The sequence below is a fragment of the Leptonychotes weddellii genome, chromosome 12, assembly GCF_054177405.1.
Source record: "Leptonychotes weddellii isolate Sample4059 chromosome 12, ASM5417740v2, whole genome shotgun sequence".
NCBI lineage: Eukaryota > Metazoa > Chordata > Mammalia > Carnivora > Phocidae > Leptonychotes > Leptonychotes weddellii.
In genome coordinates, this window is record NC_138380.1 from 40,902,729 (window position 1) to 40,929,871 (window position 27,143).

General features: G+C 52.2%; 1 protein-coding gene across 6 annotated transcripts in view; it reads right to left on the reverse strand.

The window, feature by feature from the left end:
- Window positions 1-558: 558 nt before the first annotated feature.
- Window positions 559-27,143, reverse strand: part of ADCYAP1R1 (ADCYAP receptor type I) — an 89,004-nt gene continuing 62,419 nt past the window's right edge. For 4 of the 6 annotated variants that reach the window (XM_081800315.1, XM_081800317.1, XM_081800313.1 and 1 more), the window contains 11 exons: window positions 26,323-26,435; window positions 25,593-25,690; window positions 24,976-25,108; window positions 23,904-24,057; window positions 23,426-23,486; window positions 22,816-22,885; window positions 18,798-18,889; window positions 11,797-11,880; window positions 8,318-8,447; window positions 6,915-6,956; window positions 559-5,377 (listed from right to left, as the gene is read on the reverse strand). In XM_081800315.1, the coding sequence (XP_081656441.1) occupies window positions 5,189-5,377; window positions 6,915-6,956; window positions 8,318-8,447; window positions 11,797-11,880; window positions 18,798-18,889; window positions 22,816-22,885; window positions 23,426-23,486; window positions 23,904-24,057; window positions 24,976-25,108; window positions 25,593-25,690; window positions 26,323-26,435 (1,166 nt within the window). In that variant the 3' untranslated portion in view covers window positions 559-5,188. The remainder of the gene's footprint in view (window positions 5,378-6,914; window positions 6,957-8,317; window positions 8,448-11,796; window positions 11,881-18,797; window positions 18,890-22,815; window positions 22,886-23,425; window positions 23,487-23,903; window positions 24,058-24,975; window positions 25,109-25,592; window positions 25,691-26,322; window positions 26,436-27,143) is intronic. The other 2 variants (XM_081800316.1, XM_081800318.1) reach the window with 2 other exon arrangements.

Sequence of the window (27,143 nt, forward strand, 5' to 3'; positions counted from 1 at the left end):
CCAAAATTATCTTCTGTGGCTAGCAACTGTAAATTCTGACTCATATAAGAATGGGCACTGGAGGTTATAACAATCAGTAGACATTCAAGGAAATGGAGGTTACCTGGAATTGGTTAACTGGTCTGGCATGGGCTGATGGCTCGGAATATCCAGATGAGGGGGTGGGACTCTGGCAGTCAATGATGCACCTGTGCTTACCTGGAATGAAATGCTCATATAGGCAAGCTTTGAGGTATCTGGTAGCCACGCTCATAAAACATAAGACCACAGGGCATCAAAAACCGGGGGGTGAATTACTTCCATTTCTAGCCACTCAAAACATCTAACAGGCCTTGATTCCACTCAGTGTGCATGATCCTTGCAGGTCCTTTTGAGGCCACGACTTTGCTCTTCCAAGCCCGTAGTTCTAAGCTCATTCATGCTTGTTCTCACACTTTCCCTTGAAATCCAGAAGGCCACAGGACTGTGTGGACCGGATTACTCGGGGTGGTCAGATTTCCTCCCCTTCCACCTCCACTCCTCACTGCCCACCACTTCTGCCAAGTTACAGCCACCAGGCAAAATGATAAGACATTTATTGAGTCATCTACAGCACATTGACATCCTTAAAATCCCGGACAAGGTTGTGAGCACAGCATTAATGGCAGCAGCGGGAGCAGTGAGGTCTTCAGGGTTTATCTTTATTGTGGGAGGTGAAACACAGGGGGGCCTGGTTCCACAAGCGAGCCTGGAGGCACATCTGGGATGCCGGGGACTGGCCCACTTTAGCCCTCACGATGGGCAAACCACAGAACACGGACATAGGACAAGACAAAAATGGCCAAGCACAGACACATCCCAGGACCTCACATTTAGGGAAAGAAGAAAGGAGGACATAGCCCACTTGAGGACTGTCCCAGATCCTTGAAGGATTCCCATGGAGGTGACAGAGAAATCACCACCCACATGAAATTATCCCCCTCCTAACCCCAAGAGCAAACTGAATCAGTTGACACAGGTAAGCCTGGACTCCTGTGTCCATCACAACCCACTGGCCTCCTCCCTGCCCCCAGTGCTGGTGGTTTTATAAATGGGGCAAAAGTTAACCCAGGATGGCTCAAAGCAGTTGACAAACAGCACGGGGTCCCTTTCAGGGGTCTTCACCCCAGTAACCAGCCCATACCTGTGTAGTTCCCAAAGCCCTTTTATACACAAGGATGTCTCACTTCAACCTCTTCCTGGGCTGGGGAGCAGATTGCAAATCATGTCCTCCCATTTCTCAGATTAGGAAGCACAGGCTCAGAGAGACTGAGTCTTGGAGCACAGAGCAGGCAGAAAACCCCAGGCTAGAACACGGTTCGCCCCATGCCGTATCGACTCCATTGCTCTTCCTGCAATTTGGAGTCCTAAGATCTTCTGTAGCCAGAGCCCCTTTCTTGTGCAAGACTGAATGTTTTCTGTATGGATGCTTTATTCCGGCTCACGCGCAGGGCTGGGCAAATGCTGATGGGCCCATTGCCTCAGTCAGGCTCATAAAGCATATTGGATTCCAACACAGTCCAGGCACCGTGCTAAGCCTGGTGGTAAGTGATTTCTTATCAGCCCAATGGGGAGGTTTGACCTGCAGAGCTGTTTTTATTCCCAGCTCTAGTGCTTTGTGAGTCTCCCTAAAGCTATATGGGGAAGGGGTCAAGGCCAAACAGCAGGTCACTGGCAAAGCTGGGAGAAGCCCAGGTTCCCCATTCCCTGCTCAGAGCTCTTCTGACGGGCATCCAGGGTCACTGGGCTCAAGGAGGAATTGATGATGACAAAGCACTCACTTTCACTTTGAAGTGGCCTTGAGGGGGTCAAGGGTACTCACAGAATCGCAAAGAAAGCCTCTTCTAGCTTTCCTTCCAGGAAGGGAAAGGGTCAGATGGAAGAGGTGAGTCAGCACACTTGGTGGGTGATGATGTGTATTTCAAGCCTTGGGCCCAGCTCCAGCTCCCTGGCCCTGTTCCCCAAAGAAACTGGTTTGGGGAGGGGTGAGGGTAAGAAGAGGAATCACTGCAGACCACTGGATAGGTCAAGGAGGGTCACAGAGACACCCACTGAGATAGAAAATGTGGCCTGGCCTTAGGTATGGTAGGCGGTTAAGAAGCCCCCAGTGCTGGAGACCACCAAGAAGTTACTGAACCCCCCACCACCATCCCTGAATCACACACTCTCTCTTCTCACGGGTTTCTTGACAGCCTCAGCATCGCTAACTTGGAATCCCATTTCCCCCAGTGTTGGAGACTCTCTCCTAACATGGTCTGTCCCCTGGTGGAATATTCATAAAAGAGGTTGAAAAATCTCTTCATTCCAAGAAGAACTCAGCCTCCCCTGGGTGACTGTTGCCCTTTAGAATTGCATAAAACAAGAAAAAAAAAAAAACCCTCCTGGTAATGATCTTCTAGAGTCATGGAGTAGGATAACTCCGCTCCTCTCCAGCCTGACCATCCCCAAAGCCCTCAAACCCCTCCCCGCTCACCAGCATTTCTTACCTTTTCCCAGGCAGACAAATAATAATCTTTGCCTGGCGCCCATTCCCAGTAAGTAGATGACTGGTGTTTAGACAGAGAATTCCAGGGACACAGTGGGCTAAACAAATCACCTAGTTCTACTACCCATTTTACAGATTTGAGAACAAAGACTCAGTGAGGGAAAGATTTTGTCCAGACCTTATGCTATCCCCCCACTGCCTATGACCCTGCAGGCCAGCTGCCTAACCTTCTGGAACATTCAAAATACATGGGGTACATCTGTTCACAAGACGGTCAATAATTCGTTCAGATAGAAAAACCAACAAACCAACAGGAACCTGGAACCTCTACAAGGATGCAACCCAGGGCTCAGGTAGCAGCACAGCACATGGGATTCTGGGCTGATGATGTTTTTGCTGTTTTGTGATGATGTATGTATAAAATCAAAGTCTCTTCTTCCACAGTGAAGCAGAGCTGCTGGTGGGGACGGGGACTAAGAAATGAGGTCCACTTAGGGCACCGCTCCTAGGATCTGGAGATGGCTACCGTCCAAGCAGCCTTGGCACCCTGCCCGGGCTAGGGACACAACTGGATCTGCACATCACGCCCGAGGCCCCTGTCCAACTGTCCCTGGCATGATCCCTCTCTCCAGCCCACCAGCTTCCCCTGTGGTGTCCCAATGGAAGAGACAGATGTTTCCTTTCTAAGAAAGGACAAATAAACGGCATTCTCCCCTCCCTCCACATATACACAAACATGTACACTTCAAAACCTTAGGTGATACACATAACAATGATGCATACCCTTTTATCATCTGCTTAGTTTTGAATGGGAGAATTACTGAAGTGCAGAGCTTGGAGAAGCTTTAGAAGCCACTGCATCTTACAAATGGAGCGACTGAGACCCCGAACAAGAAGCTCTGTGTCCACAGTCTCAGCAGTAGGAGCCCAAAGGGGGCAGATTCTAGGTCTGCCAAAGACCCAGGGTCCACAGTGCTTCACTGGCCAAGGACACAGGGCTCATCTCTAAACCATGCAACTAAGTCCTTTTCCAGTCATCTCGACGATCTCTCCAAACTTGGACCCGCAAATCCCCCAGGCCTCTTCCTCTTTATAAAACCAAGCTAAGCAGCATTTCCTCTCCACCCAAGTTCCCCAAGGATTCCAGAACACAATCACGAAACAGGTCTGCAAACACACGTGGACAGGAACAACACCGAAAGTTGACATGGAATGAAATGGGCCCCCCACACGGGCCATGGCACTCTAGTACTTTCTTCCACCCTCCCCCCAACCTGGTTCTGCCCCATTTTGAACTCTTAGGCTGTGGCCAAGCAACTTGCAACAGAGAACTAGGACGGGAACTGGGGAGCTGCCATGCCTTCCATCTGCAGCTTCTTCTAACAGGCATGGTGGGCGAGGCTCCCCTCCCAACACCCTAGGCCACTCAAGCATCTGTGGAGATTCAATGTCAAGAACACACGGAGGGAAGTCTTTGCAAAGGTCTCAGAGATAGTTCAGTAGCTGAGCCCAAGCCCAAGGAGCTGGTGGCTGGGGCTCCTCATTGTCCATGAGGGTGGGGGGAAAGGGAGTTCTGGGGGCCCTGACTCGGGCACATGGAGGTAAGGTGCTTCAGGATTCACTGACATCACAGGAAGGCGGCTGGTTCATCCTATTCATGGCTTTGACTTAAGGAGAAATGAGGAGGGGGAGGGCTTAGGGCTCCTCCCTAGGAGGGGAAGGGCTCCTTGTGGTAGGTATGGGTGGGGAGCAGTCTCTCTGAGGCATGAGTCTCTCACCTCCCGCAGCTGATGCCTGGGGATGGGAGGGGTAGAAGGGAGGCTACCAGAGGAACCCCTGCCCACCTTGGGTCGGGAGTAAAATAATGGAGCCAGTGAAGGTCTTCTTCCACGGGCCTCCAAACTCTTTCCATCTCCTTTCCAATCATATCCACATTGCTGGATCTTGGCAATTTTTCTTCCACCAAATGAAGAGCACCAGAATATTCCGGGACCCTTAGCCCCACACCCAAAACGAAGTCTCTGATTAGAAGAGCCCTGGAGCTGTCCACCGCCCTGATACCCAGGAGCTGGGCACCTGGACACCAAGATGCTGGGTGTGAAGGGTGAGGGAGTCTCAGCTCAGGTCTCGCCTCCACTAAAGGATGCTCTGGGTACCCAAGCCGGACCTCTGGCATGCCTCAGGGACTGGGCCAGGCCTGAGAAGGGCCTCAGGTGGCAAGCAGACTCAAGGAGTCCACACTGAAAGTCAGACACTGTGGGGGCTGTCGGGCAGGCCCCACCCCAACCCCCCCAAAGCAAGGTCGTCAGCCTCAGCTCACAAGGCCTCACTCACAGGGTCAAGGAGATCACTAAGGCTGGTGGAAACAGGGTAGGGTGAAGCTGGGGACTTGCTTGAGGTGAGCAGGGACAGTGGGGTCAAGGGGTAGGGATGAGACAACTTTTCAAAATTTGTGGAGTATTTACAGGTCTGGTATCAGGGCCCAGGGGCCCATGGTGAGTGGGGCTAGCGCCAAACGGGCAAGGACAATACCCGAGTGCGCCCTGCATCCTTCTCCCACCTCGGGGAGCCCGGCCTCCAGCCCAGAGCCTGCCCGAAGTGAGAAAAGAAGCTCAACATGCGTGGGCCAGCACCTGCCCGCAGCCCCAGCCCATGTACAGAGGAGAGAAGGAGGGGAGGCTGGGCTCAGGTGGCCAGGTTGTCAGCCGGGAGGCCAGACATGCGGATCTGGGAGCTGCTCTTGCTCAGGATGGAGAGCTGGGTGCCCCCATTCACCCCGCTGCTGGCCAGGGACGGATGCCGGTGCTTGAAGTCCACGGTGAAGTAGCGGTTCACCTTCCAGCTCCGCCACTTGCGCTTGATCTCCGCCTGCACCTGCAGGGAGCAACGTGGACGGTCACTTCCGGACAGACAGTGGTCACTTCCAGGCAGACAGCGTCTCCAGCCTCATCTACCTGACTGCTCTGCCGGAGCCCACCACCACCTCCTGCAATACCCACCGACCCAAATGGCAGCTCGCAGCCCTCCAGGCCACCAATGGGAAAGGAATGCCTCTGAGGAGCTGACCTTAGCCCCTTTTCCCGTCACTGCCTGAGCAAGGCCTTCGAATGGCTTCTTGCTCACTCCACGGGCCTTGGCACTCCACGGGAAGTGACTAGCTCACAGGGTCTTTCAGGGAATCTTAAAAAGCAGGTGCTTGGGGCAGACAGATCAGGGAAGGAGTCCCCCTCTCTCAGACCATTAACAGTGGGCTGCGCATCAGAATTACCTGAGAGCTTTACAAATCCAGATGCCCCGACCATATCCCAGAACAATGACATCAAAATCTCTGGGGTGAGGCATCCATATGTTGTAAAGCTTCCCTGGGGATTCCAATATGCAGTCAGGCTCGAGGATGACTAACTAAGGTGCTCTCTGGGTGAACACACCCCCATGTTGCTCTTAGCATGGGATGCACACGGCATGGCCAGCTTCAGCCTCCACACACCCCCTCCACAGTCCAGCACCTCTGCGTGGAGCATGGACTGCACGACTGCAAGTGAGTGGTCCTAGCACCCAGCCCTCCAGTTCCAGCTGCCACCTCCCCCACAGGTCTCCTGGCAAGCTCCACTTGCTCCCACTCCCTGCCTCCCCCAGCCGCTCCCTGCCAGGCTCTGTCGCCTCTCCTTATCTGACCTTTCTAGAGGTTGTCTTGGCAATCACTGAACCCAACTTTCTTGTTTCTCAGATGCAGAAAGGGGAAGCGCCTGCTGAGGTCACTCAGCCACAACCCAAGCACAGGTGCAAAGACTCCTACCCACTCTCCACACCCGTCTCCCCCAATCAGCCCCCACTCCTGTCCCAGCACCTCTGTTCTGGACTCTACTCAAAAGCATCACCCTAACAGACTGGAGCAGGAGGCCCTAAGACCATAGCTCTGGAAATGGAAACTGCAAGAAGGTTCCAGGCCTCTCCCGGGGTCTCTCCCAGGTCCCCAGAGTCCCCACTCTACAGGGGATGGGTTTGGGCAGGCAGGCGGGCCTGCTGGGATCAGTGCTGAACTTTGGGCAGCTCCCCACTCAGCACCCCTGCCTGGCACAGCCTCATAAACTATAGGTACCATTTTCTGTGCCTCGGCCTTCCTCTCTTTCCATTTCTCTTTACTAAGGTGTGTCTTACAGTGCAAGCCCTGCCAGGCAGGAGACACCTTTACAGGTCCAGTTGATGCCTTGCACAGCAGGCAATGTGGGAGAGATTCTGGCACAGGGTGGAGGCTGACAGGAAGGAGACCCTAGCACTGCTGCCCTCCCCCAGGAGCCTGGCATTGCCCTGGTCAGGAGAATCCGCTCTGGTGGGCAGCAGGCTATGCCCCTGTCTGCTCCCCAGCAATTCCCACCTCCATTGCTATGAAGCCAGAGGGCCAGAATCTTACCTCCCCATTCAGAAAACAGTAGAGAACAGCCACCACAAAGCCCTAGGGAGAGAGAGCAAAAATAACCTGAGAATGCTCGCCAGGGACCTTGTGCACAGGGAGCATAGGAAGCAGCGGAAATGGGGAATGACACCAGGAAGCAGAAACATACAATGACCTGGATGGGGGGGCGCCCTGCCCAGGAATCTGTGGTAAGATGGGAAATTTCTGCTGCACCAAGATGGCCACACCCAGGAGGCCAAGTGGCTACACCCCGGCTTTGGATCTCACATTCCCTAGTCAGATCCTTCCCATTTCCAAGGGCCAGCTCTATCCAACTTTCTGCAAGAAGCCTTTCCTGGATGTCCCCAGGATGTTTTCTGGGCTCCCTAACCAGCTTGCAGGACCCTGAGGGCGGCACCACTCCAGGATAGAACAGACCTGTCTCTATCCCCACTCCCTCCCCAGCCCACCCTTCCTTGGCCAGATACTCTTATACACAGCATACAAAACACCATGAGTAATTGCTTGACACAGAGTAGGCAGCTGGCTACCCTGCATATGGTCTTTACATGTACTCTTTGTATTTAGAATTCCTGTGCTAAGATAGGAATCCTGGGCTCTGACTCCCAGGCTGGGGCTGCATCCACACTACTCCCAGCCACACCAGGCTAAGAACCCTAACAGGTAAACTGGCCTTGAATTAAAATTGGGGGAGGGAGAGATTAAGTCAGATACACTGAATAAGCTTCTGACCATCAAGAAGCTGGATCAAAGAGCTGGGTTAGGGCAAGGTGCTCTATCTGGGGACACGCAAGGTTGCCACTGCTACCTTCACTGACCCACTTGTGCAGCCATCTGTTCATTAACTCACTAGGCATCCTCACACCAACTCGCTCACTCCTTCACTCACACGTTCCCAATCCCATCTACTTATGCCTTCAGGCATGGATTCATGGTCCCCCCACTCGCTATTCCCTGGATCATTTATATTTCTGTTTGCTCATCCGCATCTTCGGCTCTCTATGGCCAGGTCCTGTGCTGGGGACCCCAACGTGGGTAAGACAGAGCTCCAGTGCTCATAAGAGGCATGGTCTACAGGCTGGAGTCAGGATGTGGACATGGAGGTCTCTGGAGAGCACTATGCTCACACCCCAGGCTGAAGGTGAGGGATGGACAGCCCAAGGGAGGCCTTGCTCAAAACACCCAGATGTAGCCACAGGAAGATATCAGTGTGTGTTCTCATAGGAGCCCACAGGGTAGACAGCAGAAGGGGCTCTCCCAGCTCCCTTCTTTGTAGTGCTATTTCAGAGATGGAAACGCAAGGTTGAATCTAGGTTAAAGAATTTAGAACCACTGGCTGGTTAAGGGCCACAGCCCTGGATCCCCATGAGCCCCCCACCTGCCATACCCACCACACCTACCTGGAAGGAGCCCAGCCCCAGCTCAAACACAAGTCTCTCTCTCTTGCTGACATTCTCCGGGGAGAAAGCAAATACCGTGTAGTGGATTCCAAATAGCGGGATGAGCAGCAGGGTGGACCGGGCTAGCCGTCTGTCAGGAGAGAGCAAGACATTGCTCTTGGGGCTGCCAGGTCTTGCTACTGGAGCCCTGGAAGGCAGAGATGCTAGTCCCAGCTCCCCGTTCTCCCCCAGAGCCGGGGCTCCTGTCCACAGACTCAGGATTCTCTCCCAGTGCGTGGGGCGTGGGAGAGATGAGGGCCAACAAAGCAGGGCTTCCAGAACACCCTGGGAGGTTCTGGGCCCACATCCCATCCCTCTAGGCCATGTCAGTATCCTGTAGAACCACCAAAAATGCACATGTGAGTGTGTGGTTTACAGACACCCCTCGTGGGAGGTGCAAAACCCTTGGGAAAAGTGAAATTGGGACCAATATGGAATTCAGAAGGTTTGTGACATGATGGACCCTCAAGCAAAGCAAACCGTCTCCTGCTCTGGATGGAAGTTCCACGTGCCTGAAAAGAGCTGCCCCTGGGGGGCCACAGAGGCAGTGGGTTTTTCTGAGTTGGCTTGTCAGGGACACTCATGGAGAGTGATGGGGAAGTACTGATGAGGGAGGGGTTGGGGGGCACAGGGGGTGGGCCACAGAAGGAGAGACTCAGGAGGGATCCAAGGAAGGATTTACTGACTCTGGGAATAAACAAGCACCAACTAAGCCAGAGGAACCTACCACCTGGGAAACAGTCAAGGGAAAGGAGGCTGTCTGCTTGGAACTTGAGGGGGAGGGGAGAGATAGAGCCAAAGGGACCTCCTTGTGTCCTGAGGCTGCTCTTCTGGGATTCCTCTGCTTGCCATTGGCTACTAGGCCCAGTGAAGTGGAGCTCTGCTCTGAGGGGCGGGGACACAGAAGCCATGGTATGGGGTCCAAAGGGTCCACATTGCATGTACTTGTGGGTCCTATTCTGTTGGAAGGGGTGTTCCCAGAGGGTCTCCAAGAGTGGGACCCCATCTTTGCCCACCACAGGGTACCGGCTCCCTCTGGATCTCCTGGAAGAGCCAGCCCTGCCCTTGCAGGTGTGGTGTGCCCCCTGGGCCATAGAAGTGGGGGTGGTAAGTGGGAGGTCCAGCTCCCCTCCCTCTCAGTTCCTGTCCATGGGGGTGGGCAGGGGGGGGTGGGGGCATGGTCCTTTGATTTGAGACAGTTACACATGTGCCCTGCCCTCTTCCCCATCCCAGCCTTTCTGGGAGTCAATGTTCTGTTGAATGTGGGGCCTCCAGATTTCAGGAAAAGGTGAATCCATGGGGTCTGCGTGAGGGCCTTGGCTTCCCAGTTTCGACTGAGAGAGAAGGAAAGAGTGAGGGGGAAGGGAAGAAAGAGAAGCAGAGAAGACACAGAGGAAGGGGGAGGAGAGACCTAAGAAAACCTTCAGGTGGACCAAGGCTCAGCCCTGGAAGCAAGGAGCCCCACGCGGGCTGGCGCCCACCCCTTCCACCCCTGCCCACAGGCAGCCAGTTCTGCAGGGCCTGGGTGCCCTGGACCAGAGCTGGCGCCAACCGGATGGGAGCAGGTCCCACTCTGAGCCCAGGTGTGGTCCTCGAGTGGTCTGTCCACTCTCAGACTGTGGCTCCTTGAAGGTGGGCATGGTGTTTCCCTTACCAATTACCTTCCCCGCCCAGCTTGTGCCCGGCTGGGGGCTCACACTCAGAAGGTGCCTGCCCAGGAAGGGACAAACAAACACGCAGGCCATGGGAAAGCCTCAGGGTTCTGAAACCTGACTGTGACCCAGGGCTCGGGCCCCGCTCACCTCCGTGTACCCCATGGCTGGCACCAGAGGCAGCAGGGGGTGATGGCTGAAGAACGAAAGCCCGAAAAGAAGGGGCAGGTGGCCTGGAAAGGCAGGCACATGGGCACCTGTGGGCCCCTCTATGACCCTGCCCAAAGGGGCTACCTTACAAACAAAGTTTAAGTGAAGGGGCGCCTGGGTGGCTCAGTCGTTAAGCGTCTGCCTTCGGCTCAGGTCATGATCCCAGGGTCCTGGGATCGAGCCCCGCATCAGGCTCCCTGCTCTGCGGGAAGCCTGCTTCTCCCTCTCCCACTCCCCCTGCTTGTGTTCCCTCTCTTGCTGTGTCTCTCTCTGTCAAATAAATAAATAAAATCTTAAAAAAAAAAAAAAAGGTTTAAGTGAAGGGGCTCAGGAGGAAAGGTGGCCCTGGGACGTGCCTGTGGTCCCTGCTCTCCTCCCTCCCTCTCTCCATGGGCCTGTTTGCAGAGATTCGTCCCTGCAGTTTGACAGTTCTTGGAAACCAAAAGGCCAAACCTCCCAGCCTTCTTGGTGAAGTGGATGGATGGGTTCAGTGTGTGAGAAGCAGGGACCTTCCAGACATGAGCTCAGGCCCTTCCAGTCCCTGGCCAGGTGGCAAATGGCAGCAAGGGCCACACTTTCCCTCCCTGGTGGCCCTGCAGCAGCCCTGGAATAGTCGGGGACTTCTGCCAGGGACCCAGGGCATCCCGGTCACCCCTTTGGTAGATAGGGAAGTGGGGAGGGGTAGACAAGAGGGTCCGAAGTTCTGGGACCTCTATACTTCAGGGCTGACCAGAGGCCTTGGAATGGGAACACGTGGTGTGAACCTAGGGACCCCTTTGAAGACAGTCACAGAATCACCCTACAATCTGATTAAGCCACAGGACGGTGACACAGGCCTCGACCTCTGTCCTTCTGCCCCAAGGAGGCATCGATGGGCAGAAGAGCCCTAAAAAACACAAGGCAGAGCTTCTGATGGTCAGAGCTGCCCAAATTATGGTGGGCTCCCCCACTTCAAGGGATTTCCAAGCAAAGACTGGTCTTCAGTTTGAGATGCCCTGGGGCCTTAGTGCTGAGGGCTCCCTGGGTTCAGATCCTCACCCGGCCAGGGATGTGACCTTAAGCGAGTACCTCCCCTCTCTGTGTTCAGTTCTCTCATCTGTACAATGAAGTTATTACAAGGACCCACCTCATAGGGTCACTGTGGGGATTAAGCCACTTGGCACACATTCCTTGGGGTGAGGGGTCCTGCCCCACGCAGGGGAACAGTCTGTAGGAACTCAAGCTCTAAGGCTCTTAGAAAGAATTTGGTGGTTGCAAAGACTGAAGCCCAGAGAAGTGGGGGATTCAGAGAAAACCACATATCGCGGCAACAGCAAGGAGGCTCCCAAGCCTCAGCGCTGGGCAAGCTCCGCTGCTCCCACCGTGCCCACAGCTCCGTCCCCACAACCCCCCCACCATCCCGCCCCGATGGCTTGAGGTTGCAGAGAACTCACGAGACACACAGACATCAACATGCAACAGCGCAGAAAGCTCGCTCTGTGCCCTCATCCAGCCGGCAGGTGCAAGCTCCGGGCGGCGGCAGCATGCGGCCCCCTCCCCTCCAGGACTCCCGGCCACAGCCACACCACGCACACTTACAGAGTTATGGTGGACAGTTCTGACATCTTGCAGGAGTGCTGCTGAGCCCGCTGTGGCTTGCAGTAGCATTTCTGCACGCAGCTGCTGGGTATGACAAGATCAGCACTTCTGTCAGCTGGGGGCATCGGGCAATGAAGGAACTGAGGTGGACCTAGAGCGACGCGCGGCTCAGGGGAGGGCAGAGGAGCCCAGGTGCGGAGACAGGGCGGGCGCGGTGACATGGAAGAGAATGAGGAAGCCAGGGGCCAAGACATGGTCAGCTCTGGACATAGAAATGCATGCCCAGACGTGGACAGGTGTGCGCATGGAGACATATGCACACAGCGAGCACTCGCACTGGGTCCACAGCAGGTAAGGGGAGCTGGAGGGCACGTGTGTTCTGAAGGTGGGGGCGGGCCTGGGTCTCAAGCAGGGGCCTGGAAGCTGTCCACTAAGTCAGCACCAGGCTCAGAGCATGGCCTTGCTGGGGGTCCCTCAGCAAGATGGGCAGCTGGAAACACATGCCTGGGCCGACCCAGTCTGAATCAGGCCAGTTCTGGCCTTGGCTGTTCACTGGTCTTTCTCCTCTACACCGCTCACTCTTCCGCCTGGACCTCCTCCTCTCTGAGCTCCCAGGCAGCTCAGCATGGGCAAACCGGGGCAACAGAGGTGGGATGGATGGAAGAGATGGCTAATTAACCTAAATCTGCGCTACCCAATAGGACAGCCATGACCCATCTGCAGCTATTTGAATTAAAATTAAATTAAATTAGAAATCCACTTTCCTCAGTTAGCCTAGCCACATCGCAAGGGCTCAAGAGCCACACGTAGTTAGTGGCTCCCATATTGGACAGCACTGTCTAGGGCATATGGATCCCTACTGAGAGTTCTACGGCACAGTGCTGGGCTAGACTTCCTGATCGAAGTCCAACAGGCAGGGGCCGAAGGCTGACAGGGGCACGTTTTGGGCACTGGCCCACTGCCTGCAGAAACAAGTCATCTTAAAGGAGGCATCCACAGTGGAGCCCCGGGTGAAAGGCTTGCTCTATATTCCACTGGGTGAGACAGAGAGCTTCTACTTCCTCAGAGAAGTCAGGCTGAATTTCCATCTGTTCTAGCTCGTCATAGGTCCTGCTTATGCTTGGGTGGGGACAAGCTGCAGAAACTTCTTTTCCTTCTCTCATAAACATGTAAGACCGGGATCGAGTGCTGTGTCACCTAGTCAGACGGCAGAAGAGTGGCGGCCTCCACAAACCCTCCTCGGGCACCATGTGGCATGGAGCCCCTAGTACCTGCAGGTGACCTGAGCTGAGGGGATCTAATGCACATGAGAACAGAGACACACAAAGAGACCAGACCTTGGGCATTCATCGATTCATAATTTGTGATTCCAGCTCTTTGAGAGTAAGTCTGAAGGGCCTTGACAGATGCAGACATGTCATTTTGCTGAGGCAAGAATCAGAGTCACACACTTAAAAGATGAGGCAAGCCGAGGTCCCCCCAGGACCCTTGCCTCTGTCAAGTGCGTGGTTTTCGTTTAAAAACTGGCACCTCTCGGTTCACACCGCACGGTGGGGGGGGCACTACTGGCCCGCCTTCCAGATGTGGGATGTGAGGGACGGCATGATGCTCTCCGGCCCAGACCAGCGGCATCAGCACCACCTGCGAGCTTCTCAGAGATGCAGAATCTTAGGTGCCACCCCGGCCCAGCAGACTCAGTATCCACCTCTTAACAAGATCCTGAGGTGATCCACAGACAACTCAAAGCTTGAGAAGCACTGTTGTGAGGAAGTCATGTATTTGAGAAGTTTCTTCATGTGTCCTCGTGAAAGTCAGAGGTCTGTTTCATATACATACGAAGAGATGGATGGACACGTGTAAGTATGTTTTTCTCACAACTTAAAAGAACTTAATTGGACATTCAGGAATGGGAGCCATTCTCATCTCCAGATTTATCTCTGCCTGGCCCAGATCGAAAGGTTGGCTACTTTCTCCTATAGCCAATGGCCTGATTCCTCAACTGTGGCCTGGTTGGTGCCCAGGAGCCTGAGAGCCCAAACCTCAGATGCGGTCCCCTATGTGCCAGGCTTAAGCCCTCACCCTGAATTCTAAAGCTTCAGCTGCAGTCCTCTGAGACCGCTCCTCCTTGAGCTCCCAAACGGTTGTCCCTGCCCTTCCTGGGCCCTGGCCACAGTAAATACAGACTCCTCTGATTTCTTCAGAGTATGCTAAAGGCCACTTAGTGGCAAGTTAGCTGGGAGATCGGACCCCCGGTAAAGATGTGGGTCTCTGATGGGAGGGGCAGGACAAAGTGGGGGGGGGGCTGATGCCTGGGAGGGCTCTCAGGAGAAGGATCTAGGGACAAAGGTAAGTGCCCTTCCTCCCAAACACTCCACTTCTCCCAAAACTTCAATGGCTCTGTGCAAAAGGACCCACTGAAAAGAATACAAAATGGTGGCAGAAAAGCCAGAGACAGGTGTGACAAAGGCAGAGATGTCGTAACCTCTAAAATGTTACTACAATTGGTGAAAAAGGGGAAAGCAATTTAATCAAGAGGAAGACATAACCCTAGACTGGCTGGTGAGCTCAGTTCTGATTTGGACCCAAGGGAAGATAAGAAACAGGCAAAGGTGCTGGGTGGGAATGGATCAGAAGGCCGGAGAGCCCCACAGCAGGCACAGGGCCCATGCCTCCATCTGGAAACCAGGCAGCCTTGGCTCACAGGCCTGGTTCTGCCAAGGCTTTGCTGTGTATCTGCAGGAAGGTCAAAGCCGCCTCTGGGTCTCAGCACTCCCGTCTATAACCCAGGGAGGAAGCACATGGTTTCTTCGATCCCTGCTTTGGTCACAGGCTAACCTCCATGGATGCTTTGGTGCTTTTCGTGTGCAGAGCTACCTGGGGTGGCTGTATGTAGCCCTGGGGAACACCCGACAGAGTGCTAGACAGAGACCCCTGTGGGGGAGCTCTTGGAGGGCAGCACCCCTGTCTATTCTGCCCTGCTCCGAGTGATCAGTGCAGCGCTGGGTCACTTGGCAGGCCCACAGAACATCTCAGTCTGAACTGAACCTTCTCCATAGCGTCCCGCTGTATGCGCCCGGAACCCTGGCCCAGTGCCCAGGGAAGCACTGTACACCACGCTGGTACTCCGACCAGAAGCTCAGCTCAGTAGATCTTGGAGCTTCCCTGCCCACTGCTACCCCCTCCCCCACCACTGAGGATAAGCTCACGCTCTGTGCCCCCTTCCCAGCCCAGCAGGGACGGGCGGAGTCAGGGCTCCTGAGCTCAAGACTTTGTCTAGACACTGACTTGCTGGGTGGTCTCAGGTGGTACCACTTTCCTTCTCTGGGCCTCGGTTTCTCCATCTGCAAAACAGGAGTAACCATTCCCCGCTGCTGATCCTTAACAGGAGTTGTGAGGGTGTTCCTAGACGGAGGAGGGGTGCTTTGCAAGTGGAAAATGGAGCCCCACGTGAACTGCAGGTCTCAGGCTATGGGCTGAGTTCCTGGACTGACAGCTTCCTGGCTGCATTTCTGCCGTGACAGAGCCTGTCTTTAGAGTAGTTGCCGTCCTTCAGACACTGGGTATGAAACAGCCCTGCTGACTATCAACATCACGGTGTCTCTTCCCTTTTCCTTCCTTTACCCCAAGAGGCCATGCAGACCTGCTCTGCGAGGTCCCCAAGGGAAATACATGCGGGGTTTCCCTCCCCCACCTCAGAGCCAAGAGGTGGCTTCCAACGCCCATCCTGCATCAGGGAGACCGCTGGGAGGACAGCCAGCTCCTGGAGGCAGGCGGCCTCCAGCACACTCGGTGCCCGCCCGGGAAGCTCACTCTCCCCTTTCTGAGCCAGCTGGCTTCTCACAGAGCTAAGGGCGGGAAAGGGCAGACTAACCCTGACCCCAGCCTCAGGCTGAGCCCTAGCTCCCACCCCAGAACAAAGGGAGCCAGAGCACATGCCAAGCCCTGACCCAGGCCCACACTCCATGCCTGGCCACTGCCCAAGGCCTGAGGCCAGCCCCTCATTCTGTCAGGAGCATCAGGTGAGAGTGTGGGTGGCTCAGCGCCGCCGCCCCCTGCGGAGGTCCGAGCCCCCAACAGAAGCCATGTCTCAAACCCTTATCATCTGAGCAGCTAGGACCAACCTACAGGAAAGGGAGTGAATGCTGGTCAGAGGGCACTGGCCGGGGGTCCTCTCAGGCTTTCCTGGGGACTCCCAGGCTTATATTTGTTCTGGAAACAGAGGAAAAAACCAGAAAGCTGTTGTGGGTAGATCCGACGGGGCTTCTCAGCCCCGCACATACCTCTGGTGGCCCAAGGGGACTCGGGCACAGCCCTGAAACCTCCTCTTCCACCAGGTCCTGCCCCTTCCCATCCCCCCCATAATCTCCCCTCTCCGACAGCAGACACCTCCCGGGCCCAAAGCACTCCAGGTGGGGCAGTTCTCTACGAGGCTGGATCCCACTGGGGCCTCTTCTTCCAGGAAGCCTTGTTTATATACTTATTTAGCACCATCTCTCATCTGTAACTTCCTGGAGGACAGGAAAGACGGTGCAGTCAAGCTTAGAGCCAAGGGCCCTGCTGTACCAGAGCTGTGGCTTCGCCTGTTCCTACTGGATTCATTTCACTTCACTGACAACTAATTCTCTCAGCTGTAAAATGGGGATTATCCTGAACAGTTGGTGACTCGGCCCACCAGATTCACTGGGTGTTTGTGAGCATTAAATGTGCATGGACTGAGCGCCAAGTGTTGCTAGGAGCTCTGCAGTCCCCAGCAGCATCGTCACTTTGATTATCCCTCACTGGGTCTCCCTGACCCTGCAAACGCTCAAATACGTTGCTAAATTTCATAGGATCAAGTTGGTCCCTTATCCCGCGTGAGACCTCCCCACTGGCTTGCACACCATATCTGAGCTTTCCATCTCTGGGGCTTCAGACGAGCAACGGAAGCAAACCAACTAGCTAGTTCTTTAAACATTGGCACTTAAATGTATAAACCATTTGACAAACTGTCGTCTATGCATCAGGAAGCCCGGAAGACTCTACAGCTCCAGGTCTGTGGTAACTTGAAAGCTCCCAGCCCCACCCTTCTCTCCACCAGAGCCTGGGGCTTCTTGCTGCCTGAGCTGAAGTGTGTGTCTGGGGCCGTGGAGTGTCCTTATTTAGGCTGCAGCTGGGCCCCTGTGTGTATCCCTGCCCAGGCGGGGGGAGAGGAAGCGGGGAGAGCCTCCCAGAGAAGAGATCCCAGGAACCGAAGAAGAAGAAACGCTTCCTACCAGGAAGCAGAGAGTGGGGGGAACCAAGGCTAGAGCTCAAAGGAGAAAAGAGGCCGGCTTGGCTACTGCTAGCCTCAGATGTCTGAAATAACCGCGTGGGAGCAGACACCAGGGCATGAGGGCTGACGCCAGACGGGGAGGTGAAGGAGGCACAAGGGCCCTGTTTTGTGGTCCTGGAGACTAAGGCAAGGATGATCCTTCGAGGGCAGTTAGTTGCAGGGAGCCAGCCCCACAGATCCCCCAGTGCCAGGTCTCAGAGACTTTATGACTTATATGCATGAACAATTTTTGACAACATAACACATACATATAAGCATGGGTTGGTAAAAACTTGCAAAAACATGGGGAAAAAAAGACAGTAAATGGATAGCAAAAAAAAAAAAAAAAAAGGTGGAGGGTCTTTTCCAATGTAATATAATCATCCTAAATACAGGGAAAACAAGGCTGACCAACCCAGGCCCTGGGCAGATCCCCCACTCCCACAGGAAGGACTTCCACAAGGGGAGGTGCCCAAGTTGAACCTACAGACCAAGGGCAAGCTCTGCCTCCCTGGGGAAGCCCCAGGGAGCGGAAGGATCTGGGACTCGTCTCTGGATCCTGCGTCCCCTTCTACCCAGGACAATGGTCAGCTGGAGAGAACCCTCTGCTGGGGTCTCTCTGCTGTCCCACTTATCCACTGGCAGCCATCAAGGTTCTGAGCCCCCGGGTTGGGGTCACCGATGAAGGCAGGACCAATCCCCCACCAATGCCATGAAAAGACCTCAGCTCCTTCTAATCTGCCCCTTCTTAAAAAACTGAGGAGGCAACACATATGGTTTCTACCTTGCCCGCAGAAAGAACCCTAGACTGCCCTCCAATGTTCTGTGCCCATCTGGCCCTTCCAGCCAACCACAGGGGATCAACCTTGCTCCCCGGCATCAGAAGTGTCCCCATACCCCATACACCCAGCTGGTCATTCTCCTGATCATCAGGCAAGATGGGTGAAATAGAAGGCACTTAGTCTGGTTCAGAACAGGTGGAGGGCTGGGGGAAGGCTGACAGAGCAAGTGGGACATGCTGGTAGGGATGCGACTACAAAAATACTTGTAGAAAATAAGCCAAATGGTCACGGAAATGGAGAAAATGCTACACGCAATGTTAAGGGTTGCCCGCAAACCTGATTGATCTCACACATATCAACTCTCCCTCTGCTCAGGGAGGAGGGAGTTGCAGGAGGAAGACCAGACCCAGAGATAGAGCTGCCCTGAAAGAAGGTGGAGAAGAGAAAGGACTCCCCCATTCTAATACCCAGACCAGCAAAAATGTCCACCCAGCTTGCTAGTGAGGGTTGAGCAACTTGTACACACTGGACTGGGCGGTGGGGACATCAGGCAACAGTGCATCCAGTGGCATTCATGAACTTCCCATAGACCCAAAATCCCCAAAGGAAATCCAGCTGCTAAACACCTAAGACCCTAATTACCCTAAGGAATCTGGTGTTTTCCATCTTGATTCCTAGTGTGACACAGGATCTGACCGTCTCATCCTCTCTCTCTTCCCTCCCATGTAATAACCATGCAGATTAGCAACTGGGATGGCTAAAGGATAGGCAGGCAACTACATTTTAAAGGCACTTTAATCAGAAAGAAATCTTGCAAATGCCCCTGCTAGTCTACCCTGTCAGCAAAACCTAGGCTTTCTCCTGTGACCTGAGTGCAGGGCCCACACAGCTGTTGGAAGTGACAATGGTGTTCACATAATGGTACTTACAAGTAGATGCTGGATTCATTGCCTCCCATGTCCGGAGACTGAAGTTTCTGCACCAGGATGATGATGATGCCAATGAAGAGCACAAAGTTAACCTGAAGAGCAAAGAAAAAGTAGATAGAAATGATTCTGGGCAAAGACTTTCCACACCCCTGCCTCTGCCTGGACTGTTACTGCCCCAACAGGACCCTCCACAATCCAGTCAAAATCCCTTCTAGACTTATAATCCAAGATGGTGGCATGAGAACACTCATTTACCTCACCACTTACTATTGCTAAAATGACAGAAAAGATAGAAGAAAAAGAATTTCATAGGAGTACTGAGGAATAGGGAAGATTATCATGAATGAGCCAGAAAAGTAGGCAATTTCTAGAAGAGAAAGAGCAAATAGGATCAGGGTGATGGAAAACAATACCAAACAGATAGAGAAGAGGCTCCTGCAGAGGTGGGAACTGTCCTCTGGAGAAACTCCAAGTTCAGAGTAATGGAACATGGGGAACAAGAATGGACAACCATAAGCATTATTAATTAAAGGACTGCCTGGGAATGGCAATAACAGCATTTACCTTCAGAGAAAGATCAGGGACAAAAGTCTCTCTAAACAGTGAAACGGGGGCGCCTGGGTGGCTCAGTTGGTTAAGCAACTGCCTTCAGCTCGGGTCATGATTATGGAGTCCTGGGACTGAGTCCCGCGTCGGGCTCCCTGCTCAGCAGGGAGTCTGCTTCTCCCTCTGACACTCCCCCTCTCATGCTCTCTGTCTCCCATTCTCTCTCTCAGATAAATGAATAAAATCTTTAAATAAATAAATAAATAAATAAACAGTGAAAAGGGGGGGAGGACGGGGAGCAAATAAATAGAAACAAGGCACAAGGAGAGGACCACAAGGCAACAGCCTCCGAATGTAGCCAAAGCAGCTACAGCTGGAGAAAAAAAATGTAGAGCTTGACACTAACTTATGAAAAAATAATAAATACTGAAGATAAAACAACTAAGCATTCAAATCAAAAGCTAGGGGGAAAGTGCCACACATTTTACTTTCACAAGAAGGGAATTAATAAAGATAAAAATTCATTATAAAAAATAGGGGGAAAAGTGGAGTTGATCAATGAAAACTTTATTTCGGGGTCTAGTTTTGTTGGTTTGTTTCCACATGCTCCACAAAAGCACTTCTCTCAGGCTTCTACCCCACCACAAGCCCAGTGCCTGACCAGTCCCGGGAATTCAGCACAGTGCCTGCTGCTCAGTGCACAGGTTAGTCAAATCCAAAAGGAGAAAATACCATTAAATAAATTTAGGGATGAGAATGAGGACAAGACAACAGATGTATAGAATATTTTAAATCATAAGAGAAAATCAAACAAAATGGGAAAATAGAAAGAAACAAAATCAAATCAAGAAGATGTAGAAAATCTGAGTAGAGAAATGACCTTAGGAAAAATTTAAAAAGCAATCAAAGATGTGTGCGTTAAAAGGCATCGGGCCCAGATAACTTTACAGACCAGTTTCCTAACACCTTTAGGGAAGATGTCATTTACAGACTACTTCATTGTTTAAAAGCAAATAAAAGACAACCTCACAAATTGCTTATCAAGCTAACAAAACTCTGCTACAACAAAGAAAACATACAAATAGACACACACACACACACACACACAACCAGAGAACTTACAAAGAGCAATGCAAAAACTATAAACCAAATATTAACAAATAGAATTTAGTAGTGCATTAAAAGAACAAACAGATCATCGTCATAAAGGCTTATATAAGAAATGCAAAAAAAAAAAAAAAAAACTCAAAAACAAAACCCAAAAAACCTAAATCTACTAGTATTTCTTACATTAACATATTAAAACAGTGAGCTACCCTTACCCCATAAGATTGGTGAATAATTCAATAATCAAAACATCAACAAAGACATGAGAAATGAACACTCTTGTATTCTGCTCATTTGATATCTATGAAAATGTTAAATGTACATACCCTTGTCCCGGAAATTCCACTCCTAGAGATTTATTCTAAAGACATATTCACACATACTCAGATATGCATGAATATATCCATCGCAGCATTGTTCAGAAGAAGAAAAATTGGAAACTGTAAAAGTCCATCACTAAGGGAAGGGACCACTCCAATAAATGTTTCCAAAACACATTTGATTTCCTGATTTTTAAAATACGCACTAAAATGAGCCAGGATTAGAAACTTTCCTAATTCAATGAAGAATGACTGCTCAAACCTATATAGCAAACACCATTCTTATGATCCCTAAACCAAGGAATAGGGATGCCTGGGTGGCTCAGTCAGTTAAGCATCTGGCTTCAGCTTCGGTCATGATTCCACGGTTCTGGGATCGAGTCCCACATCGGGCTCCTTGCTCTGAGGGAAACCTGCTTCTCCCTCTGCCTGCCACTCCCCCTTCTTGGGCGCACTCTCTCTCTCTCTCTCTTTGACAAATAAAGAAATAAAATCTTTATAAAAAATAAAATAAAATAAAACCAAGGAATAAATGGTATAAATACTGGAAAGAGTAAAACCATTTTCATATACAGATAATGTCATTTTCCTCCTGGAAAACGAATCAGAACCAACTGAAAAGGGACAAGAACTACTAAGAGTTTAGAAAAGTAACCAAGAAAAGAAAAAATGCACAAAAACAAACAGCTTCCCTATGCACCAGCCATAACCCACTAGAACATACAATGACAGAATGAGTTCCAGGCACAACACACACCCAAACTGGAAAACACTTTAAAGGTAAATTGAACAAGACAAAGGAAAAGCTGTACAAAATGACTCTACGGGAAAGACTGAATAAATGGAGAATCAGGCCATGTTCTTGGAGAGGAAGACTCCATATTTTAAGAAAATCACTTCTCCAAATTAATTTATAAATTTAATGCAATTTCTCTAAAAACCTCAACCACACTCTTTTTGTAACTTGACAAGGATATTTGACAGTTCACCTGAAAGAGTGAATGTACAAGAAAATTTTGAAGGAAAGAAGAATAAAGAAGGGGATATTAACATACCAGATATCAAAACCTGCTACCAGGTTATAATAACTAGCACGAGGGAGCATTCACTGTGGAAACAGCCAAACAGATTAGTAACATAGCATAGAATACAAGTAGACTATACTGAATGCTCATGATAAAGTGACATTTCAACATAATTGAGAAACAAGGGTCTATTTAATAAAAACAATTTAAAGGGTGGAATGTCTATCTACTGGGAGAAAAAGAAACTAAAGATGATTAGATATCATTTCAGATCAAAGAAATAAAAATTCAGCTAGATTCAGAACATATCTATAATAATCCAATCCATAAACATGTTATAAAACAACTAAGGATACCTTTATGTCTTAGGATTGGAAAAGCCTTCCATAATAAGAAATAAGTTTCAGAATTTACGAAGACAAAGCCTGACAGGTTGTATAAAATTATGCAGACTTGAATATATACTTACAACATGCTTAACAGATAAAGCATTACTATCTTTCAAACAATTAGAAAGACAATTGAGCAAAGCAAGCAAAAGAGAAATGAGCAAGAGAAATACACAGGTAATAATCAGAATAAAAACAAATTGTCAATAAATGTTTGGGGAAAAGTACCTCACTGCACTAGCAATATGGAGAAATTCACATTAAAACAATGAGCTACCATTATCCCCCAGGAGCCTGTGCAAAAATTTAAATGACTGATGTTATAAGCACAGACAATGATAAGAGGTACGCTTTCCAACCCATCAATTCCATTTCTAGAGATTTAATCGAAAGGAATGCTCATGCTCAAAACAATGCACAGAATTGCTCCTAGTAGCATTTTTCATTATGAGGAAAAATGAGAAAATATAAATGTCCAACACATTTAACTAGTGTGTCCATGTTGCCAAATATAATGTAGCCAGGAAAAAGGAGAAGGCTGGCTTGTGCAGTAACCTCTGTATTTGTCTCCTTCTCCTGCTTTCTGCCCAGGCCCCCGTCTCTTCTTCATCCTTGTCCCAAGGATACTCACCATTATAGAGCCAACCACAGGGCCTTTGATCACCCACCACAGAGCTGTGTTGTCATTCATATCCCAGCAGCTGAAAGACAGACAGATGGAGAGAAAGAAGAGAGATTAAGCTCAGGTCTGGGATGCCTGCAAGCCAATGCCCCCGGGCCCACTGTGGCTCTTTGCCCCTGCAGCTCTCTGACCAGGGGCTGGCTGGAAAGAGAGTTTTCAGGCATGCTCAGACCCAAGCCCAGTTCTGGTTCTTCTAGTGCCTTGGTCCTTCCCTCTGCTCCCTGTCAAAGCAGGGAGTGAAGCCCCATAGTTAGAATCACCAGTGGGCTCCTGGGCAAGGGCCATGTTCCCCCTTCAGGACTGTGAGGGTGTCACCTCACCCTCGACACCCTTCCTCCCCTCCCTAAAAGGAAAACAGACACTCAGAGCTGGGCCCAGAAATACAGAGAGACTCTGAAAACCTTGCACATTCTCACTAGGTTCCGGCTGAGATGTGGCTGGGTGGGTCCACCCGTGGTGCGATCAGGGTGCCGGTAGGGGCTGGGGACGGGCAGCCACTGAGACCCATCTGTAAGAACCTCCTCGGGGCTCTGGCCCAGGCTCTTGGGCACATACTCACCCTGTGTCATCGAAGTAGAGCCTCAGCATGGCCCACACAGACACACACACCGTTGGGGTCCCTGGGAGAACAAGAAAAGGAGCCTGGTGATAACAGGAAAACCAACAGGCCCTAGGGTCCCCTCAGATTTGTCCCCCAGTCAAACAGGGGGTTCTGACCCATGGGGCAGGTCTCCCTTTCAGACCTGGAGTCTTGGGGACCCTAACTGTCCCTCACACCTGTGCCTCCTGGGGATCCATGTATCCGCCAGGCCTTTGGCTATCTTACTTCTCAGGATTCCGGAGCATATCACATCTTCCAGACAGTGGGTTTTCTATGGGCAGGAAGAGCAAGAAAGGGCCCAAGAACCGGAGGTGTGGCATCCGCTATGGGACAGGACAGCACCTCCCTCCTCTAACCTAACACCCCCTGACAGCAGCACCAAGGACATACCTGGCCATGAGGCCTGAGTCTGTCCAGGCCACAGCCAGCGACCTACCCCAGCCTATAATGATGTACCAGTAGAAGTATCTCCTCTCAGGAAAGAAGGTCTCCACTAGCAGGGTGAAGAGGTACAGACCCTCGATGAACAGCCAGAAGTAGTTCGACACGACACAGTAGTGGAAGAAAACCATTATGGCCTTGCATTCCACCTGCAGAGAGGGTGGGGAGGGTGAGGGAGGCAGGAAGCTCCCTCTGCTGGCCCCCACCCAGCCCTGAAAATCCCACCCAGCAGGAGCAGGGAGAATCCTGAGGGCCCTTCAGCTCTGGCATGCTTGGGCTCAAACATCCCATGGATCTGAAAGACTCCACAATCCTGGATTCGAAGAGTTAAAAATGGCAGCATCCTATGATTCTGAGTCGAAGCTGCCCATGGAGGCAACTCTACAAGTGTCAGAAAAGGATGGGGGTAGGGTGAGCATGGGGCCCGCTCCCCTCCCTAGGCTCATTCTCCCCTAACTTTCCTGCTCCTTCTCCAGCCCCTCCAGGTAAGGGGAGTACAGAGGACCCCGCAGGAGGCTCCTAAGTCAAATGAAGATTTTAGACATCAAGGGGGAGACTCCCGGTCCGCAGAAATCTCAGACAGATCCCCCTGCGCCCTCCACATGTGCCCTCTTGGGTCAAGATCCTGTGCTCTGGGCTGTTCTTTCCATCTTATTCCATCAAAACCTGTCTCCTCTGCTTACCTCCAAAGGTATGAGAACTGGGGAGATGGTCTGGAGAGACCCAAGCCAAGCAGCCCCTCGGCTCTGCCACGGGTTAGTTAAATGACCAGGGGCCCAGAAAACCCTCTCTCTAAGCCTAGTTCCCTTCTTGGGCAAGCGAGACTTGGCGTTTCCACCCGACCCTCCACATCTGCTCGGCCAAGTACATACACAGACTGAGGGACAGGAAAGGACATGGAGCAGGGGTCTCGCCGGTTACTAGCAACTCATGGTCATTCCCGGATTTCTGCATTCACTAGGGACAATGCCTTCACCTTCAGGAGAACACCTGGATGGTGGGGGGAGGGGGGATCACAGGGAAGGGAGCCCCGGAAGGGCCTTCCCACCAGGGGTCAGCGCACTCACCGTGGAGATGAAGCAGTGGTTGTTGTCCTGTTCCGCATAGAGGATCCAGTCCTTGATGAAGACGGAGATGGCCCTCAGCATGAATGACACGAACAGGTTCATGTGGATGAAATTGCGGGTGCAATGTAGCTTCCTAGGCCAGCAAGCCGGGGGAGGGAGAGGCCTTGAAGCAACAACCCCACAGCAGCCCCTCCTCCGCTCCGAGGTCTGCTCCGGGCCAACTCCACCGCTCTGTCTCAGGGGCTCCCCACCTTCCCACCTCCTTCCCACCCCTCTAAATCCTCACTCACTGCCAGGCCTTTGTTGCCTGGCTCCACGACTCCGAGAGACCAGACCTTCCCCTCCTGTGGCCTTGGTCCATCTAGACCAGGAGGATAAACGTGAGGCATGGAGGTCTCCTGCCCAGGGTCCGTCCATGGCCCTGGACAGGTCAGCTGCCCTCTCTCAGATCGAGTTTCCCATCTGTTATCAGAGGGGTGGGGGAACTGCCTTCTAAGGGACCTCCAGGGCTGACATCCAGGGGAGAAGGCAGGGGCGGGCGGGACACAGCAAGGGCTCTGAGCTAGGGGCTGCTGCACTGGCTCGAACGCTGCTGGTATGTGTCGGGGGGTCCTTACCGGAAACGACACAGGATGACCATGGCAGTGGTGAGGGTGACAAGGGATGTGCTGTAGCCAACTGTGTACAGGGCCTTGACTGACAGGTAGTAATAATCCTGGAGCAAAGCACAAAACGTCCAGGGCTCCACGTGGGGCTTGCCCCAGCCCCCAGCGCCCTCGGGCCAGGGCCTGCCCACCCCAGGGGTCCACCACCCAGCTCCTCCCTCCTCTCTTCTCCTCTTGCTGATCTCACCTCCTCCTCTCCCCGCTCAGTGCCTCTACTACCCTGCCCCCCACCCCATCCCCCATGAGCTTCTTCCTCCCCTCCACAGTGTCTGTACTCTGCCCATGCTCGGGAAATGCTTGCTGAACGCAAGGGCACTGACCAATCAGATCAGGCATCAGCCTTAGCCTGAGAAGCTCCCAGGAGGCCCCCCGCTGGGCCCTGCCTCAACCCTTCAGTTGCTGGGCCACAGGAAGGATGCGTGTCCTGGAAGAGTAGCCAGGGAGGTAGGGGCCATGTAGTGGGGGCTGGGGGAACTCAGGAAGCAAGGCAGATGCTTCTTGGCCCAGAACGAGTGAATGAAGGCCTTGGTCTCTGTGCATCTGGCTTGGGTACACAGCAGGGACTCACGTGCTGCCTAGGGACGCGTAGGCCCAACAGGAGCCAAGGCCTTTGGTGGGGACACCCGGTCACCAGCCTCCTCAGCCCTACCCCCGCCACCTCCCCGTGGGGACAGCCACTCACCTGGTCCCCAGGCTCGTATTCATCATAGTCATCAAACCCACACGCGTCTACATAATGAGGGAACGGCTCTGACCATCCATCCTCAGTGCAGTTCCGGCTCACCACCCTCACGTCTGCAGTAGAACAAAAACTCAGTGGGGCACGGGAATGATTTAAGAAAACCCTGCAATTCTTACTTGAAATTTACTTCTTAAGTGAGAATTTCTAGAAACCCATACGCGCATCTGGGAAGCACAGTGATTAAAGGTTCATGAAATTTTGCCCCGTCCGCGGGAACATAGGAATTGCTGGTGACCTCAAGCTCAGCCTTTACACGAAGGACACTGGGGAGGACAAGGCACAGCTGATCTCTTAACAAGGGCTGAGGGGACTGGGCCTCCCTCTCTTCTGGAACTGGCAAACGCTCACTGACGAAAGGCCTGAGCCTCTTCCCTAGGCCCTGGGTCAGCACTTGTCAAACGTCGGTGAACAGAGATGAATGATGTGTGATCACCATTGCGGACTCCAGCCGCCAGCGCACTCCAACCCTGGGATTCTGGTCCAGGAGTCAACTCAGGTGACTCTGGAGCCGGAGTGCCCCTCAAACATCAGGAGCTCTGAGCCTTGCAACAGCTGCAAGATCCCGCACCAAGGGGATACATGCATGGCTTGCTTGATTAACAAGGACCAGACCTCCATTAACCTAGAGCCAGATCTTATTAAGATACGTATTTAGGTTTAAAAAAAAAAAAAAAAAACTTTCGTCTTCCCAGGTTTAGAGGTCTGTTTCCTGTCACTAATGTACTTTAATTTCCTTTTGATAGACTGTAAAGGCCATTTTG